Source organism: Monodelphis domestica, chromosome X (genome assembly GCF_027887165.1).
Source record: "Monodelphis domestica isolate mMonDom1 chromosome X, mMonDom1.pri, whole genome shotgun sequence".
NCBI lineage: Eukaryota > Metazoa > Chordata > Mammalia > Didelphimorphia > Didelphidae > Monodelphis > Monodelphis domestica.
In genome coordinates this window covers 1,209,878-1,227,926 of record NC_077235.1, presented here as the reverse complement: position 1 = coordinate 1,227,926, position 18,049 = coordinate 1,209,878, and the positions used below count along the sequence as shown (strand labels likewise).

At 55.5% G+C, this 18,049-nt stretch overlaps 1 protein-coding gene across 1 annotated transcript; it reads left to right on the top strand.

The window, feature by feature from the left end:
* The first annotated feature begins 7,547 nt into the window (after positions 1 to 7,547).
* On the top strand, positions 7,548 to 17,677 carry LOC100015861 (relaxin receptor 1-like). The gene is made up of 9 exons (XM_056809311.1): positions 7,548 to 7,648; positions 8,004 to 8,162; positions 8,457 to 8,528; positions 8,960 to 9,031; positions 9,335 to 9,406; positions 9,741 to 9,970; positions 10,863 to 11,273; positions 12,454 to 12,663; positions 12,973 to 17,677. The coding sequence occupies exons 1-9, from the start codon at positions 7,548 to 7,550 to the stop codon at positions 13,227 to 13,229; spliced, it is 1,584 nt and encodes a 527-aa protein (XP_056665289.1). The 3' UTR covers positions 13,230 to 17,677.
* The last annotated feature ends 372 nt before the right edge of the window (positions 17,678 to 18,049 follow it).

Here is an 18,049-nt window from a genome sequence, read left to right as displayed (position 1 = left end):
CTGTCTGCCTGTCACTGTATGCTGCGCCATACCTAGGAGTTATGACACCTGGGCGGGTTCGGTTTGGACTGGGGGAGGGTGTCATTTCTGTTGAGCACAGCTAACGTGGGCCCAGGACAGAGGTTGAGGGAGTTCAGGAGGCTAGACTGGTGGGAGAGCAGGGTATTTCAAAGGGGGCAGGGCCTGAGTTGAAAGAAAGGATGAAAAAAGGTGGCAAGCCAGCTCCTGAAGAGCTAGGAGGAAAAGGGAGGTTGAGTTGGCAGTCCAGAGGATCTAGGCAGAATGAAGTGTGCTCTAAAGGAAGCCCAGTGCCAGCTGGGTAGTGGTGGAAGAGAGAGGCTCCAAAAGGAGCATCGGGCCCACAAGGAAGCCAGCTCCTCCCCCTGGTCCTAGAGGCCAGGGGCCCGGGAAGGAGGAACCAGCCTCGAAGGAGGCACCAAGAGATTTCATGTCTTTGAGAGAAAGGTAAGTTTTAGTGAGCACAGGAAGACTGAAGGTGCATCGGAGGCAGAGATGGAGGATGAAGGGGTGTGTGCTACTAAGAGCAGAGCATTCTGGGGGCTGCAGTGGAAAGGGACTAGGGAGGACTAGGGCTCAACGGAATAGGGGTCAGGGATGGGGAGAGCTAGCTGGGGACATGGCTTTTCAAAGGAGGTTCGGAATCCTAGGGATTAAAGGAGCAGGAAGTTGGCAGTTAAGTGACTCGGGCCCCAAGGCCTCTACTGGGAAATGGGAAGGATGCTCATTATCAACAGTTTAGGGTGCAAGTCACACAAAGGCTTGATTTTGTCCTTAGTTACAAACCAAGGCAGAGGGAAGCACTGCTTGGCAAGTGGCCTTCTGGGTATGAGTCATTTCCCACAGGTACCGAGAGAACACAGAAAGTACACGGTCATGCTGGGTTCACGTGCCGCAACTGGCCTTGGAGACAATTTGCTGTGTTCCAGGGCAGAGGACAGGCTTACTCATTTGCTGCTCCGTCTTTGGCCTCAGGGGCTCAGACCCAGGGGGTTCCGTTAGTCTTTTGGCTGTCCTTTCCAAAGATCTTGGGTAAAAGCAGGCAAGGCACAGGGGTTAGACAAGATTGCCCACCTATCCAGAAACAAAGGCTCCTTCTCAAGTGGAGGTGCTCATGCCAACCCCCCTGGGCCACCACGATATTGGGGGATGCAGCTCTGAGCAGGGCAGGGCAGGGTGCTCAAGGGTCTGGAGACCAGGGGAGCCTCCATCTCTCTCCTCAGGGTGCCTGAACACACCAAGCTTCGCCATTAGCCCCCTAGTGATTCTGTGTGTCCCATATGCCGTGGACCTCCAGGCCAGCTGGGTGGCCTCAAGACCGGAGCTTGGCAACAAGAGGCTGGCATGAAAGAAGAAAATGTGTCCCTCAGATCTTGGCAGCTCTGCTACTTCCAGCTTTGATTGTGTGGCATCTTACTGCCATGGCATGTCTGTTGGCTCTCACTGAATGGCATGGATCCATAGGATCAGTGTCCTGAGTGATGGCTCTCAGTCAAATCCCCCTGATCTTATGGCAGAAGAAGCCTCCAAGAGGCAAAGGGCTTGCCCCGAGACACCTGGGTATTAACTTAGCAGAGTTGGGATTCAAACCCAGATCCTCAGATTCCAAATGCAGCCCTCTCTCCACTGCCTTCCGGCGCACACCAGCCACATGCTGTGACCCCCCTTTGCCAATTTCTAGCTTGGGGTGTTCTCGCCTCCTTCGTACATTGACTATTCCCACTATATCGTTTATCGATCTTTTAACTGTCTACCATTGTGTGGCATTGAGAGCTGGCTGGGAACCCGAACCCAGAACTAGCCCAGAGAATGAGACCTGGCGAGGGCCTCTTGTCTGCTAAGGGCTGCATCACTGCCATCGTCTTCTCCATCCAGGCTGCTGCCATTGACTGGCCCCATCATTCGCTGTCTGTGTTTGCCTGTGTATAGTAACTCCCTGTGGCTCCACCCCATTATTTGGCTGCGCTCATCTGCCTACTGCGAGCCCATGGCTCAGGAGTGACCAGCAGGATTTCCTGTTCTGGTCGTCACTGTTATTGTTGTTGCTATTAAGAACGATGAGCAATCAATAGTGCTTTAAGTCTTCCAAAGTGGGCCACACGTGCGCACGATCTCGTTGGAGCTCAGCAACACGGAGAGGTAGGTGCCTTTATCATCTCCTTTTAGCGTTGAGGTAAGCCCCACGGACAGGGTCCCACCGTTGCTTAGGTGGCTGAGGCTGCATTTGAACTCAGTTCTTCCCAACTCCAGGCCCAGATTTGTAGTCCCCAAGGCCCATTTGTCTGCCTGTCTTTGAGGGTCTCCTTCCTCCCTTTGGGTCTTTCCTGGCTGCCCCCAGGTCACTGAGCTCAGCATCCTGGGAGTTCTGTGTGCCATGAATAGCTGCCTCTGTAGTGATCACAGCCTGACTCTGCCACTTCCCTGCTCAATAAACTCCGGTGGCTTCCTATTGCCCCTAAGATGGAACATAAGGTTTCTAGGTCTATCATACAGTGTTGGGTGGGTGCAGTCTGGCCCTGCTCTACATCATAATCAGTGCCCTACTTCCCACCTCTGTGATTTTGCACAGGCAGTGTGGCCCACGTCCTCGCCTCCAGGCACTTTTCACGGTTCCCTCAGGGACTCCCGGGGTAGTGCAGCCACCAGGTTTTTGTTCTGTGAGGATCTCCTCAGGGCCAGGCACCTGACAGCTGAGGGAGGCTGAGGGGTGGGCATGCAAAGAAAGGTGCCAACTTCATCCCTGCCCTCAGGGAACTTCCCTTCTAATGGGAAAGACCAGGCTAGCGCTTGGGCATGAGCGTGAGGTTGGTGGGAGGAAGGCCTGCAGCTGGAGCTCCTAGATGGCAAGGGCTAGTTCCTTTGGCTTTTCCATCCCCGGGAGAGAGACAGAGACAGAGAGACAGGCAGAGAGAGAGACTAAGACAAAGAGAGTGTCAGAGAGACAGAGACAAAGGGAGAGAGAGACGCTGAGGGACAATGAAAAGGAACAGGAGAGACTCAGAAAGGGAGAGACGCAGAGAAATGAAAGACAGACTGACAGAGAGAAAGAGACTAACAGATGGTGAGAGAGAGAGACCAACAGAAAGAGACAGACAGAGAGGCAGAGAACGACAGAGACAGAGACAAGGAGAGAAAAGCCCACAGAGAGAGAGATCAAGACAAAGAGAGTGACAGATACAGACAGAAACAAAGAGACAGAGACAACGGGAGACAGAGAGACTAAGACAAAAAGAGGGACAGAGAGGAGAGAGAAAAAGACAGAGAGAGAGAGAAGCCTTTCTGGGTGGGCAGAGTGATGATGGTGGCTTTCCCATTGGTGGAGATGAGATGAGCACAGAAGGGCAGAGAACAGACACCAGTTCTGAGCTAAGGCTGCTGACACAGGAAGACAAGTAACGGGCCCTGGGCTCGAAGGCTTACAGGATCTCCAAGAGAAGCTTAGACAGGGTGAGCTGGGTCTCGAGATGCCATGGCCAGGGGTTCGAGCTCGCTTTAGCCCATAGCCAGTAGGGGATGAGGGAGTGACTCCGTGGGAACCAGAGATGAAGTCCATTCCCTTGAACAAGTAGTGGCTGGAGGGCCCAAGACTCCGGCCAGAGGAAAGGCAGGCCTTGTCCTTCGGCAGTTGGCCCTCCACTAAAGGATGCAGTATTTGTGCCATGGAGGAGTCTAAGACATTCAGAGGCCAGAGCCCTGGAGAGCCCTGGCTGCCCCAAGGAGGCTGAGCCTTGCGGGAAACTCAGGATCCCAGGCCAGGTGGGCTCTGGCTTGGAGGGCGAAGGAGGCTGGCCCTGGAGGCCAGGCGACAGGCCCTAAGGGTTCCACCTAGGAAAGCAGGAGAGAGCCATGGAGGACACATGGGCCTTCTGGTTGGCTACAAAGCCACAGGCTGGGCAGCTTCAGGGGCTAACCTTTTTGGAGTCAGTGAAGGTGCAGGAGAGAAGTCGGGGCGGGACTGGGAGATCCAGGAAGGGGAGAGCAGCCATTGATGAAGGAAGGGCTGAGGGAGGGGTCAGACAGGCCAGGGAACAAGAGAGGAGGGGAGATCTGGGAGTGCCTGAGGGAGGAGGGTTGCCCCCCTGGGCTGGGGAGTGAGGTGATATGCATGTCAAAAGGCAAAGGGGCCAAGGAAACAACTGGAGGTGGCCACACTTCGTCCCTTCAAGGGTTCTTCTCCGACAGGAAGGGAGTGCCAGGGCGTAAAGGGGGAGTCGGCAGCACAGCTGCTTCTAGATTGGGCCACAGCCAGGTGACAAGGGCAGAGGAACCGGTAAGGCAGCAGCTGCCACAGGGGAGGCAGGGGCCAAAGAAGGGGCTTGTCAGCAAACAGAGGCAAGAGGAAGGCAAGATATGACCATCCTCCTCCTCCTAGGATTTACGTGGCTATTTTCAAGTCCACTAAACGCTTGTAGAAAGATCTCATTTCATCCTCCTGACTTCCCTTGGTGCTATTATGCTCATCCCTATTTCACAGTTGAGGGAACTGAGGCAGACAAGTAAGGTGACTTGCTCAGGGTCACACAGCTGGTAAATGCTTGGGACTGGATTTGAACTCAGGTCTTCCTGCCTCCAGGCCCAGCATTCCACCCACTGTGGCGCTCCCTAAATGAGAGGAGCAATCATTGGTAGACCAAGGCCAAGGTGGGAGGATGACCACCTCTTTGTGGGAAGGGGAAGGCCTCGTGAGGGATTTCCCATTGGATAGCCCCAATCTGTAAGAAGAGTCCGTATTTGGGCAGTGCTCCAAGGTTCCTAAAACACCACACACACTCTCTCTCCCCCCCCCCCCGCCCCACTGACAGCACACCCACGGGCCCAGCTTCTGCACGTCTTCTTAGCCCCCTTTTTATAGAGAGGAAGCAGATTCAGAGAAGCAGAAAGAACTGATCCAGGGCCACAGAGTCCATCAACATCAATGTCAGAGGAGGGAGTTCCCAAGGCCAGCATTCTTGTGCCCAAGAAGGGCAGTTGCTGAGAGAGAAGGCCACAGGATGGCCTTCTTCCTAGCCCAGCTCCCTCTGCTGGCTCTTGTTGCCCTTCTATGTCCCTGTTTGCAGCTAAACATCAATGCAAAGGCTGACTGATAGAGCCAGCTTTGGGCTTTTGCTCCTTTGCCAGATCGTAAGCTCCCTGGGGACAGGGACTAGGTACTTCCTTGTCTTGAACTCCCTGGGGTTGCCTAGCACATAGTAGGGGCTCAGTGGCAGCCTTCTGCCAGGTCCTTCCTCAACAACTGGCTTATTAGCAAGATGCTCACCTCATGGGTCTGTGAGTGTCTGCCCCATGGGCCTCGGGCTGGCCAGCTGAAGGGGGCGAGAGCAGGGGCTGGGCCAGTGAGAGGGGGGTGCAGTCTGACCCAAGAGGGCATCCCCGGCCCTTTGCCTTCTCACCCCTTCTTGACTTTGCTGAGAAGGCTGGCACGAGGGCTATGGGGTATCTGTGCCTTTTGGACTCAGCGTGCCTGGTCTGTGGGGACGTGGGGGTCATGAACTAGAGGCCTGACTCGAACTCAACTCACCTCCACTCCTGGTCTTCTAGCCTGGCCTCTAGCCCCCCCCCCCCCCCCCCGTGGCCAGGGATCATCAGATTTTGAGCCCCAAAGCCCAAGGAAGAGGCAGAGTCAGAGTTCAAATTGGATATTCTTGTAAGGCCCGTCTTCTCGCCTCCTCTGGAGCCTGAGGGATGCCTACGACTAGATGCAGGCAGAACCACATTCAATTTGGAGTCCAAAGCCTTGGGTTCAGCTCCTGCGTCTGAGCTAAGTGCCCATTTCCTGTGTGTAAAGGGGTGTGGAGGGGAGAGCCAGAGGCTCCGGGAAGCTCCAGTTGCCGCTGATTTCTGGAGCTCTTTATGTCCCACCGGACCTTGGAGCACTCTGTGTTCCAGAACTGTGGGACCTTCACTGTGCTGCAAGCACACTCTAGGCCTCTCCCCAGTGGAAAGAGTCCCAGGAGGCACAGAGATGCGCCCTCCTCCCATCTGTTCTTCTGCTCGGGCTTCAGGCCCAGAATGACCCATGAGCACACCCAGCCTGCCCCACCTCGCCCCAGTCCAGCTGGGGACTCCATCTGTCCATCCGTCTGTCTGCTATGGCGGTGGCAACTCCTGGACAGGCGAGGTCCACTGTGGCTGACTAACATGGAGAAAGTGAGCGTAAGGCTCAGGCGCCAGCCTGAGAGGAAGCAGAAGCAGGGAAGAGTCTTAGGTTCTTCCCTCCCCAGACTCCCCCCCAACTCTCAAGGACAGTCCCCACTGGACGGAACCCGCCTTTGCTGGAGGGGACCTTGGGATCCAGCTCCCTCATTTTACAAAGAAGGAAGCTGAGGCCCAGAGAGAGGAGACAAGACTTATCCAAGGGCACAAGGGCAGAGATTATGAGCTAGCATTCCCGCTTGAAGATGTGGCTGTCTCCTTTCTCCCCACCTCAGCTCTGGCTGGGCTCACTGTCTCCCAGGCTGCCTTGGATTTGAGAGAACCCTTATCCATGACCTCGGGGAAGCCCTCCCCTGGCCTCAGCATCCTCTGTAAAATGAAGGCATGGGGGGGAGCATCTGGGTGGCTCAGTGAATGGAGAGCCAGGCCTAGAGATGGGAGGACCTGGGTTCCAATCTGGCCTCAGACACTCCCTAACTGGGTGACCCTGGGCAAGTCACATAACTGCCCCCCCTACTGCCTAGTCCTTACTGGTCTTCTGCCTTAGAAGCAACACACTGGAGTCGATTGATTCTGAGCCAGAAGGGAAGGAAGAGCTTAAGAAAAGCAAAACGAAGACCTGATTCAGAACCCAAGATGTTCTCTCTGAGCACCCTGGGGAGCTTGTTTTACAAGAGAGAGCCTCTGCTGCTTACCACCCTCCACCTGTGCCTCTAGCTCCAAGCTTCCTTCCAGGTCGGGATGCCCAGAGGCTTCCCCCCACCCCACCCTCCTCAGACCCTCTGCTTCTTCCTGGGTCTCATCTCTCCAATGGAGCTGGCATCAGGTATCCACATTGCCAGAACCAGTGTTTGAAGAGCTGGGGCAGTTTCCCCGAGGTGCGGGAGATCCTGCCCCACCCCTGCCAGGCCCCCAAGGTGAGGAGAACAGGCCCACTGCCCCGGCCTGTTACCATGACCTGAGCAGGGCGGCCCCTTGCAGCCCCTGGGTCAGATGGCCCTTCTTTGTCTGTGTCCCAGGGCCTCTCCCACTGCCAGTGCAGGCTCCAGCCCTCACTCAGGGCCCACCTTTCTTTCCTGTGTCCCCCTGCTCAGTAGAGTATGGCCTCGCACTCCTCTTGGGTGAACACTCTTAGAGAGGCATGGGGACTTGCTTAAGGCCACATGCCATTTGTAACAAAACCAGGCCCCAAAGCTCCTGACCTGGAATCCACCGCAGCTCTCCCCTCCCCTCAAGTGCCCACGCTTGGGCTCGAGAACCTCGCTGAAGTAGATGCTCGATCCAGTAACACAGATTGCCCGTCATCCATCCCTCCACACCCCAGAGACCTCCCAGAAATTCTTCCCAAGGGTTCGTCCTCTTCCAAGTCTCCTGGCATGGGATACGGAGAAAAGGAGCTCCCCTGGTGGCCTCTCTGTGCTCGTCCTCCCACGGTGGCTGCTCCCATCACTTCTGTGTTCGCAGCTGGCCTTAGAATGTGAGCTCAAAGTGGACAGGGGCCAAGACTCCTCCCTTTTCCATGGCCCTGGTCCTTTCATCCTTAGCACAGTTCTTGGCATACAGGGAGTGCTCCATGAGTGCTCCACAGCCGGCTGGCTGACCACCTGACCGCCTGCCTGACTGGCCAGAGATGGGGTGGGTACAATGGAAGATGGACGGAAGGGAAGACACTTGCCAACTAACTGCAGCCAGAGGACCCAGGGTGAGGCATGCCTGGGCCAGGAACCAGAGGGCAAGTGAGTGGAAATGGGCTTCAGTGGATGACCAGCCCGGTTGGCACATGAATGCGAGGGCTCAGGAAAGGCCTTCGGGCTTCCAACCTGAGGGCTCAGCACCATCCAGCACCTGCCTCTCCCTGTGGCCATCTCTTGGCTGCCAATTCTCCGAGCTCTGAGCTCTCTCTGCTTCCCTCCTTCCAGAATCCTTCAGGGTAACTTGATCAAAGCGATTCAGGAAGGGACCTTTGCCAATCTGCCTCAACTGGTAGAACTGTGAGTGTCAATCCATTCCCAGGGCCAGGTCCTGCTCACAGGTCCATGGAGACACAGGCTGGGGGTGGGGGAACCTCCCTACCTTGCGCCCGATGCCGAGGTGCGGGAGAGGGCAGAGAAGCGATGAAGAAGTCATCTTGGGACAGAGAACGTCAGGGCGGGGAGGGCCTTTCTGACAGACATGTGCCAGTCCAAGGGGCGCCACAACAGGCCGTGTCAGAGTGGGAGTCAGCTGACATTCCCCACCCCCAAAGTTGGACTTGCTCCCACTAGAGCCCATTTCTCTCTCTGCAGAGACCTCTCCTGCAACCTCCTGAAGGAAATGCCTCCATCCATGTACCAGGGCCTCCAGGACCTCCAGATGCTGTGAGTGGGCCTGCTTCTTCCACTCTTCAGGGGAGAGACGCCTCCCTCCCAAAGGGATCCATGGCCTCGCCCCTGCTAAATGCTGTAGTGCACCAGAATTGGCCCAAAGCTGCAGCCTCTGGGGCTTGGGGGGGGAGCCAGCCCTGGTCTTGGGGCATCCAGACTGGCAACTAAGCTGGCAACAAAACAGGAAAGGAAACAGTTTCCCTTGGGCCCCAACTCAGTGCAGTTATAGAGGTGACGTCCTCACTGGCAATGAAGCAAGCAGGGCAATGATTGCTAACCACATTACAGTGAGGAAACTGAGGCTGGGAAGCCAAGAGAGTTCCCAGCATCTTCCCACTCTCAGTCCATGACAGCCAGGTTGGGCACGGTGAGGGCCGGGAACAAGTCACAGCACAGCCCCAGCCCTCTCTCCTCTCTGCTCACAGGAACATCTCTGCCAACCCTCTGAAGGAGCTCCCTGTGGACCACTTTGACAGTCTTCCCTATCTGCAGTCACTGTGAGTGTGGAGGCCTGCTGGCTTCAGTTACAGGGGGAAGGGCCACACAAAGAACACCACAAAGGCCTGGCATTTAGAGCGGGAAGCCCAACCCTGAGGAAACTGAGGCCCAAGGATGCCAGTGACTCCCCCTAGGTCACACACTTCAGCCCCCCTTGCCACATCCCCAGCTCCAAGATTCCTTGCACTGAGCCATGGCGCCTCTCGGGTAAGATCTATGCTGGGCAGCCAAGCCTTCTGAAGGCCTGGACTAGGATGGGTGGGAGCTGCTCTCTCCTCCATTTCCTCCTCCTCTCACTTCAGGAGCATGGAGGGCATGGAGATCTCCAACATCGAGAACCGAATGTTCCAGAAGCTGACCAACCTGTCCTACGTGTGAGGGCCCAAGAGCCAAGGGGTGCTCGGGCAGGGTGGGAAGGAGGGGGCCCAATCCAGCCTTTGCCCAAGCCCCATTCTTGATGAGTGAAAGAGTGGGTGGCAGGGTGGTGGAGAGCGGGTAGGGATTTGGTGGGAACAGGACAAAGCCCCCCACCCACCCATCCCCATGTGGGGGTGGTCGCCAACCAGTGCTCCTGGAGCCTTCACTAGGGTATACCCCTGCCCCGAATCTGCTTCCAGTGAGCCCCTCCACATACAGCACAGAGCCTGGGGAGATGGGGAGGAGGCTCAGCTGGGCAGTGACGCCCTCACCTTCTGCCCCTCTGCACAGTTACTTCGGCCATTTCCAGTACTGTAGCTACGTTCCCCATGTGCGCAACTGCCAGCCCAACACAGACGGCATCTCTTCCCTGGAGAACCTCCTGGCCAATCTGATCCTTCGAATCTTTGTCTGGGTCATCGCCTGTACCACCTGCTTGGGCAACCTGCTTGTGGTGTGCATGCGCTCCCTCATTGTGCCCGAGAACTTCCAGCATGCCATGGCCATCAAATGCCTGTGCTGTGAGTCCAAGCAGGGGGACGCTTCTGGACCTCTGACAGCCCCTGACACATGGGTGGGAGCTGGAGGGGCAAGCCGTCTGCTGGCACCAGGCTCTGGCAGGGAAGCCAGTCATCTGCCTGCTTCCTGCCCTCTGTCTGCAGCTGAACTGAACCAAGGAAGAAGGGAGAGAGGAAGGAGGGAAGGAGGGAGGGAGGGAAGAAAGGAGGGAGGGAGGAAGGAAGGGAGGGAGGGAAAAAGGGAGGGAGGGAAGGAAAAAGGGAGGGAGGGAGGAAGGGAGGGAGGGAAAAAGGGAGGGAGGGAGGGAAGAAGGAAGGGAGAGAGGAAGGAAGGGAGGGAGGAAGGAAGGGAGGGAGGAAGGAAGGGAGGGAGGAAGGAAGGGAGGAAGGAAGGAAGGAAGGAAGGAAGGAAGGAAGGAAGGAAGGAAGGAAGGAAGGAAGGAAGGAAGGAAGGAAGGAAGGAAGGAAGGAAGGAAGGAAGGAAGGAAGGAAGGAAGAGAGGGAGGGAGGGAGGAATTCACAGTTGCCATTCCCAATAGTATTTAAGGGCACTAGAGAGGTCACTTTGGAAATGGTGACTCCAGGAAGGCAGCCTCAGTTTCCTTCTCTGCCCATGAAATGAGGGAGAAGGAAGGGGTGTTCAGTCAGATGCTCTGAAATTCTATGGGTCCTAATTGTAGGAATGGCACCACCTCCTGCCACCCTGATTCACTGATTCCAATTCTCAATCTCATTCACACCTACTGCCATGTAGGCACACTTCCACCTCACCAGCCTAGCTCATGCCAGCTTGCACTCACCCAGGGGTGCACATGCCTAATGACTTACGTGCGATCACCATCTCCATTCGGGGGCCCAGGTGGAGCCTCACCTCCATCTCCCTGTCCCATCACAGGTGCTGATTTCCTCATGGGTGTTTATCTGTTCTTTATTGGTGCCTCTGACTTGCGCTATGCGGGCGAGTACAACAAGCATGCCCAGGCCTGGATGGCCAGTCCCCAGTGCCAGGCTGGGGGGTGCCTAGCCATGCTGTCCTCAGAGGTTTCTGTGCTGCTGCTCACCTACATGACACTCGAGAAGTATGTGGGCATCGTCTTCCCTTTCAGCCACTACCGGGCTGGCCGCCGGCAGACCCTGGCCACCTTGGTGGGCATCTGGCTGGTGGGCTTCACCATTGCTGTGGTGCCCTTCTGGAGCCGAGGCCCCTTTGGCAACTACTATGGCACCAATGGGGTGTGCTTCCCTCTTCACTTCGATACCTCTGAGAGTGCTATGGCCCAGCACTACTCCACTGCCATCTTTCTAGGTGAGGGGGCTTTGGGGGGCTCCTGGGCCTGGGGGGTAGCTTCCCCTGAGGCCATGGGCTGGACCTTATTGATTACCCAGAGGGATGAAGGAGAGGGCTAGGATCTCAGACATGTGGAGATCTGCTAAGAGTCCCAGCACCCCCTTCGAACCACCTCAGAGCTAAGGTTGGAGGGGACCTCCCCAGAATTCCATTGTGCCATCCTGGCTCCCCAAAGCCCTCTCAGGGGGCCTAAGCACCCCTCCCACTTGGGTCTTTTATACAAGGGGCTCCTCATTGTTTTGGTGCCATGGTGCCTTTGGCAGTCACGTGGGAAAGGAGGAAGGCCAGGAACCCCTTCTTGGAATCAGAGTTGGTGCCTCTGTTCAGAACTGATGGCAACATAACATTCCATTTGAGGTCAGGGAGATAAAGAAATTGTTTTCATCTCCATCCATATTCCCAGAGCCTCAATTTTAAGCCTGGGCTCCTTGGGGGTTCCAAACCCTTGCTCGAGAAAGAGCATCAGTCAAGCAACAGACACCCATTTCTTAAGAGCCTGCCCTCTGCCCTAAGTACCCAGCTAGGCTCCAGAGCTCCAAGGGCAAGCACTATAGAAACATTAGCTGTTCCCCATCTGTCCTCTAGCAAGCTAGGGAGGCCAAGGGTGGTAATGAAAGAGCAGCTCCCCCTGGACGTGGGAGACACCAGGTGTGTGGATGCATCTGCGCAGCCATCTGCGGGCATCACATATACCCACAGGTAGACAGAAGAAATACAAAGTAGGTGACTCGGAGTGTTCCCTCCCGGGCCACTGCCTTGTTGTGGAGGAGGAGCTTGCGTGGCTCACTGAAACTTTGAGCCATGCTGTCCGTGCAGGGTTACCCAGGACGGCCAGGCCCTAGCAGAGTTCTGACCAAAGGGGATCAGCCCACCAGAGAAGGAAATGGCAGGCCGCTCCAGTGTCTGCCCAGAGAACTCCATGGACCTGGCAGTCCATGGGGTCACAGAGATTTGCACACAGCTGAATGAGTGCCAATGACCACTAGGTTGTTGGGGATGCAGGGAGAGTCTCCCTAGCACTTGGCAGGGGTGGAGGGTGCTACTGGGAGAGGCTCGGGAGGGAGATGGAGCTTGAGCTTGGTCTAGAAGGAGTGAACGAGTAAGGTCCATCCATAGATGCTCTTGTCTGCTGCTGCAGGGGTCAACCTGATCGCATTCATCACCATGGTGGTGGCCTATAGCAGCATGTTCCACGCTGTCCGGGTCTCCCGTGCCCGCTCGGCACAGCACCTTTCCCGGGAGGTCTCCATTGCCAAACGCTTTTTCTTCATCGTCTTTACGGATGCCCTGTGCTGGCTGCCCATCTTCCTCCTGAAGCTGCTGTCGCTGCTGCAGCTAGAAATCCCAGGTATGGGGTGGAGAAGAAATCCTTCATGGAGCTGCCCTACCCTCCATGTTTCCCTCTCTCTGATCAAGTCTTGGGAGTTGGAGGGGACAACAGAAGCCACCCAATCTTCTTCCCACTTTACAGAGAAAGAAACTGAGGTCCAGGGAGGTCAAGGGACTTATTCAAAGTCACTCCACTCTCAGTGGCCAAACTGGAAATTTAAAGCTAGGCCCCCAGCCTCTGATGCGGCCAGCCAGCCCCGCCCCAGCTCCCTTGGTCCCAAGCCCCCCCAGCTGTCTGTTGGCTCCTGACGTCTGCTTTCCTCCCTAGGTGCAGTTACCTCCTGGGTGGTTATCTTCATTCTGCCCATCAATAGTGCCCTGAACCCCGTCCTCTACACCATCACCACATCCCCCTTCCAGGAGAGACTAAAGCAGTGTCTGCAGCGAGAGGGGCGTTCTGTCCCCTCCTCCCAGTCTGCTGGCCCAAGCTTCACCCTGGTGCCCCTCCAAGCCACTAGTGCCAGAGAGCTGCTGGACACAGTGGACCAGGGCACTGAGAGAACTGTCTTTGGGCCCCAGGACTAAAGGGGGTGACATGGGGGGGAGGGGAAGGACAGAGGCTGCATGTGTGTGTGAGTGTGAGCGTGAATGCAAGTGGGAGTGTCGGGGGTGAATCAGGGACCTGCAGCATGGATGGCACTGGCAGCTGGTTGCTCTGGGCAGAAGGAAAGAACAGCAAGGATTGCCATGGAGGAGCAGAAGAGAGACTGGGAAAGGGGTCTTCCATAGTGGGGATGGTCACAGAAGAGCCCAAGGCCAGGCTCATGTGGAGAAAGACAGAGGGGCTGGGCATGGAGGCACGCATCCTCTGGGGTCAAAGGCGGCAAGCTGCATCTCTGCCCCTGTGAGATGGGAAGGAGGACACAGCCCTGCCTGCCCCCAAACATACACCCTCACATGCACATTCACACACAGCTGTCTGGGACCTCTAAGGTCAGATTTGTTTGGGGTGTTTGGGGAACCCCAAATAGGAGGTCCGAGAAGGGTCCCGAAAGCTTCCCAGCCCCCTGTGCCACCATCCCACTGAGAGGCCCTACTCAAGAGCGTCTGTTAGGGGCCAGGAGAATAAGTGAGCACAGCAGGCCTTACCCTCTGACCTCACACTGGCATCCCACCCCCTGCAAACTGCCACCCCAGGGCCATCCAAGCTCTAGCCTTCACCCAATCTACCCTCCCCATTAGCCACCTCATGGTGCCTCTACAAACCCTTGTGCTCACAGGCCACCCTCTGCCAATGGGCAGCCCCTCCCCCATTTGCCTTCTCCCCAACCACAGGCGCAAACATAAAGGCTGCTCCAGCCTCATGGTCCCAATTGTGCCCACTGTCCTCCCCAAAATGGGACAGCCACACAGTGACGTCTCAATCTGAGGTCACAGATACCCCCTGCACCTCCTTCTCTGCCTGCCCGACTTTATCCTCAGCTCTCTGGGCTGCTGCCCTTTCCAGATGCCATCCAGAGGAACAGTGAGAGTCCTGACTGGCCATGTGACCCAGTCATTTTCCTCTGTGGGCCTCAGTTTCCCAAGCTAAACCTGAGTGGGGTGGGCCAGCCCAAGAGTGCAACCCTTTTTTACTGAGTGCTACTCAAGAATGTTTGGTTGAAGAAGAGCGACATCCTCCCTGGCTACACAGCCTTGGGCTCAGATCCCCAGTGGAGGGAGGAGGCCACCTTTCGAGGGCCTTTTGGGAGTCCACCCCACTTCCTGGACCTGGCTCCCACTCCTTTGGAGCCCATTTGGCTACATCTGCCCCTAGCTTTCCCACCAGTCCTAGAGGCAGGAAGCCTGGATTCAGATGTGGATCACCACCCGAGTGACTTCGAGCAAATCCTTGTCCAACGTCCCAGGGCTGGACTCAGAGCTCCACAGTCCCATGACAGGACTGGGGGGGGGGGCGAGAGAGTCCCTGCTCTTCCTCAGCTGCCCTGTCACCTGGCCACCAGGAGCAAAAGCTCCGGAGCAGGAAGAGGGTTCCTTCCAGCCATTTCCCACACTGCCTTGAGCAGAAGAGACAGCAGTGGAGGGGACGAACAACAGGATGAGGAAAGAGAAGCTAGAGTGAGGGGGATAACCTCCCCCCACTCCAGTCGAGGCACGGGCATCCTGCCACTGATGTCAGTGTCTTGGGCAAGGCACGAGTTGCAGAGTGGCCGTCCCCAAGGCTTGGCCTTGCACCAATGATGAGCTTTGGTGCCCTCAGGGGCAGGGCTTGGCTGGCACCCGAGTGCCCTCACCTAGGGTCCTTTGACATACCTTTAGCACCAGGTGGCAGAAATGATACGTCAAGCGGCATTTATGAAGTGCCCACTGTGGACCAGGCACTACGCTAAGTGCTGAGGCCCCAGAGGAAAGCGGGAACCAGTCTGGGGCCACAGAGGGAGCAATTCCAACATGGCTGGTCTGGCCATTCAGCCCCGGACCCACAGTCTATATACTCAGAATGTGCTTAGGATTCACATGCCTTGTCTTCTGAGCACCATTCTAGATCCCCTCATGCTGTGACCTTGACCAGGTTACTCCACCTCCCTGGGTCACAGTTTCCTCCTGTGTAAAATGATGGTGTTGGACTTGCTGGCCCCAGGAATCCCTTCCAGCTGCAGCTCAAAGTCTGCCCTGGGGCCCCCTTCACCTGGGAGTTCTGGTCACGGATGACCTTCCTACTCTCTGTGGCTCAGCTTTGCCGCTCTTCCTTAGGCCACCCCCTGCAAATGGCCCCTGAGGAAAAGCCAGCAGACAGCAGTGCAGAAGGGAAAGGAAGAGCCTCCCTGGCTCTTTCCTGGCAACGCAAAAAGGAGGTGCCCAAGTACAGGGAGGGCTGGCACCACGGACCTGTCTCATCTAGGCACGTGGGGGCAAGAAGAGGCCCACGGGCTAGACCTGAGACCTAGGCACCAGGAGCAGCTGGCATGGTGGCAATCTTGGGCCATCTGAAGCTAGTCGACACTCTAAGAGACTTTATCCAAAGTCCACTTAGCACCTCAGATCTTGGGGTCCTCACAAAAGCATCAAGTGTGGGCACTCCCTAAGGAAGCCAAATGAAAAGGGGGGAGCAGATGCAAGTCCCTGCCCTCCCGCCAGGAGGACCAGGTGGGACTTCCCTTAGCTACAGCATTCACTACCATCTCCCCAGCTCAAGAGCCATCTGCCACGTCGATGTGTAAAACTGCTACAGCCAATCGCAGGCCCTCGCTTCCCTGGCCTCCCCCTGGTCAGTCTCTTCTCCCATGGCTCCCCTGCATAGGGCCACTGTCCTCATTGTCTGTGCCATTGGCAGGAAAGGCGGAGCCTCCTCAGTCCCTGGGGTCCTCTAGCTCCCCCTCTAGCAAGCACTTCCAGGCCACTACCTAAACTAGTCCCAATGATCTCCCCAAGCAGCTGGGTAAGAACTGTGGACTCCACAGGAAGAAGCCCAAGCCTCCCCCTGCTAGCCCTCTGGCAGTAAAAGGATTGGCCATCCCAAAGCATTTCTTCTCCTCCCACCCCCAGCCTGGCTCTGCTGCCCCCTGAACACACATGTGCACATGCACACGCACACACAGGAGACTCTGGCATGGCCTCAGCCAAGAGAAAACTCCTAGACTGGAGTCTTGGCAGCCAAAACTGATCGGGCAAAAAGCAAGGTGGGAATTGGGAGCGGCTGAGGAAGAAGAGGATGGAGGGATGCATCAGAAGGGAATGGCCAAAGTGGAGTCCCTGCCCTCCCAGGAACTCTTAGTCTAATGAGTGGATGAGAGAGCAGAGAGACAACGCAAAGTCTTTGGAGGAGCATCTCAGAGGGGAAGGAGCCAGAGAACCTCCAAAGAAGTCAGTGGCTGACTCTGATTGGACCAGGAAAGAAGGCAAGGCATTCCTGGCATGGATGCAGGGTCAGGGTCAGCAAGTAGGCCAGGCTGGCTGAATCCCCCATTCTTTTTCCTTTGATCCTTTTGATTTTTATGTCTCCTCAGTTTCCCAAGACATCCATCCCCCTTTCCCCATCCCTTAGAATAAAGGAATAACGGGGGTGGGGGGAGCACACTTGGACAGCACTAAGCACCGCGCCAAGTCCAACAGTCTAGGCAGCGCTCTGTACCCATAGTCCCCCGCCTCTGCCAAATAGGGAGAAGGTGCTTTCTCATCTATCTTCTTTGGTGCCAAGCTTGATAGTCACAATTGCACAGTGTTCTCTTTCCTGTTTTCATGGCTGTTTTCATTTGGTGACATCTTGGTTTCGTGCCTTCCGCTTTGCCTCACGTTACAGAAGTTTCCTACCTATATTCTTTATGGTCATTATTTCTTCTGATGCAGTCACGTTCCCCATATGGGACAATTCGTGTAGCCATTCCGCAACCAATGGGCAGATTCTGTGTGTCCAGTCCTTTGTTGCTACAGAAGCTTGTAGCCTTGAATATTGTGATGTGCGTGGGACCTTTCTTTTTCATCGTGGAGTAGATGTCTAGTCACCAGTATGGACACTTCAGTCACTTGCATAGTGTCATTCCAGATTGCTTTCCAGAAAGGCTAGACAAACTCAGTTCCACCAAGTGTACCACAATGTCTCTCTCTATGCCCCGAGTCCAGCATTGACTCCTCCCCTTCTTTATCCCATTTGCTGATTTGTTCTGTGTGAAGTAGAACTTCAGAGCTGTTTTGATGTGTTTTTCTCTCCTTTCTTACCATTTGGGAACAATCTTTTATGCAGTAACTAATCGTTTGAGAACTGTTCGTTCATATGAGCTGCCCACATTGGGGAATGGCTTTTCATTTCAATGTATTTGTGTTTGAAATGAGATCCTTCTCAGAGCTTTGGGATAGAAAGTTTTGTTCCAACTGCCCACTTTCCTGCTTGGCCTAGTTGCATGGATTTTGTTAGTGCAGAAGCAACTCTGTAACCACCACCTGTAACTTCTGTACTCAACGTTCTCTGGTTTCTCTGTCAAGATCAGCTCTATTGTTTGTTTGAATAAAAATTATTGTCCTAACTGTGAAAAGCACCTCATCCGCGTCTCTGGTGATTTTGTTATGACGTGACTTTCCAATACTCAGGTGGCTCACCTGTTTGGACACAAATTCCACGGTAGTGCACAGTACAAGATTTCGTCCTCTTTCGAGTTTTCCCAGAAGGTCCTGTTCAAATCGAGAGCAGGTCTTCCCTCTTGGGTTTATCCCCCATTTCTTTTCTCTCTTCATCTAGTCTGCTCTACTTCTGAATCTTGCCAGGTTTTTAGGCAGTATGGAATGCTTCCAAAGGTTTCTGGTTTCTTTTACCATCTCAGGTCTGGAAGTGCTTTCACCACTTCATTCCTACTTTTTCTTTTCATTAGTTCCCTTGCAATGGAAACCCTTTTGCTCCTCCAAATGAATTT

Excerpts from the sequence above, each read along its gene's own strand:
- LOC100015861 (XM_056809311.1), top strand. The coding sequence starts at position 7,548 with ATGGGATACGGAGAAAAGGAGCTCCCCTGGTGGCCTCTCTGTGCTCGT. Across the intron at positions 9,971-10,862 it reads GGCCATCAAATGCCTGTGCT|GTGCTGATTTCCTCATGGGT; the intron begins GTGAGTCCAAGC and ends GTCCCATCACAG. Across the intron at positions 12,664-12,972 it reads GCTGCAGCTAGAAATCCCAG|GTGCAGTTACCTCCTGGGTG; the intron begins GTATGGGGTGGA and ends TTTCCTCCCTAG.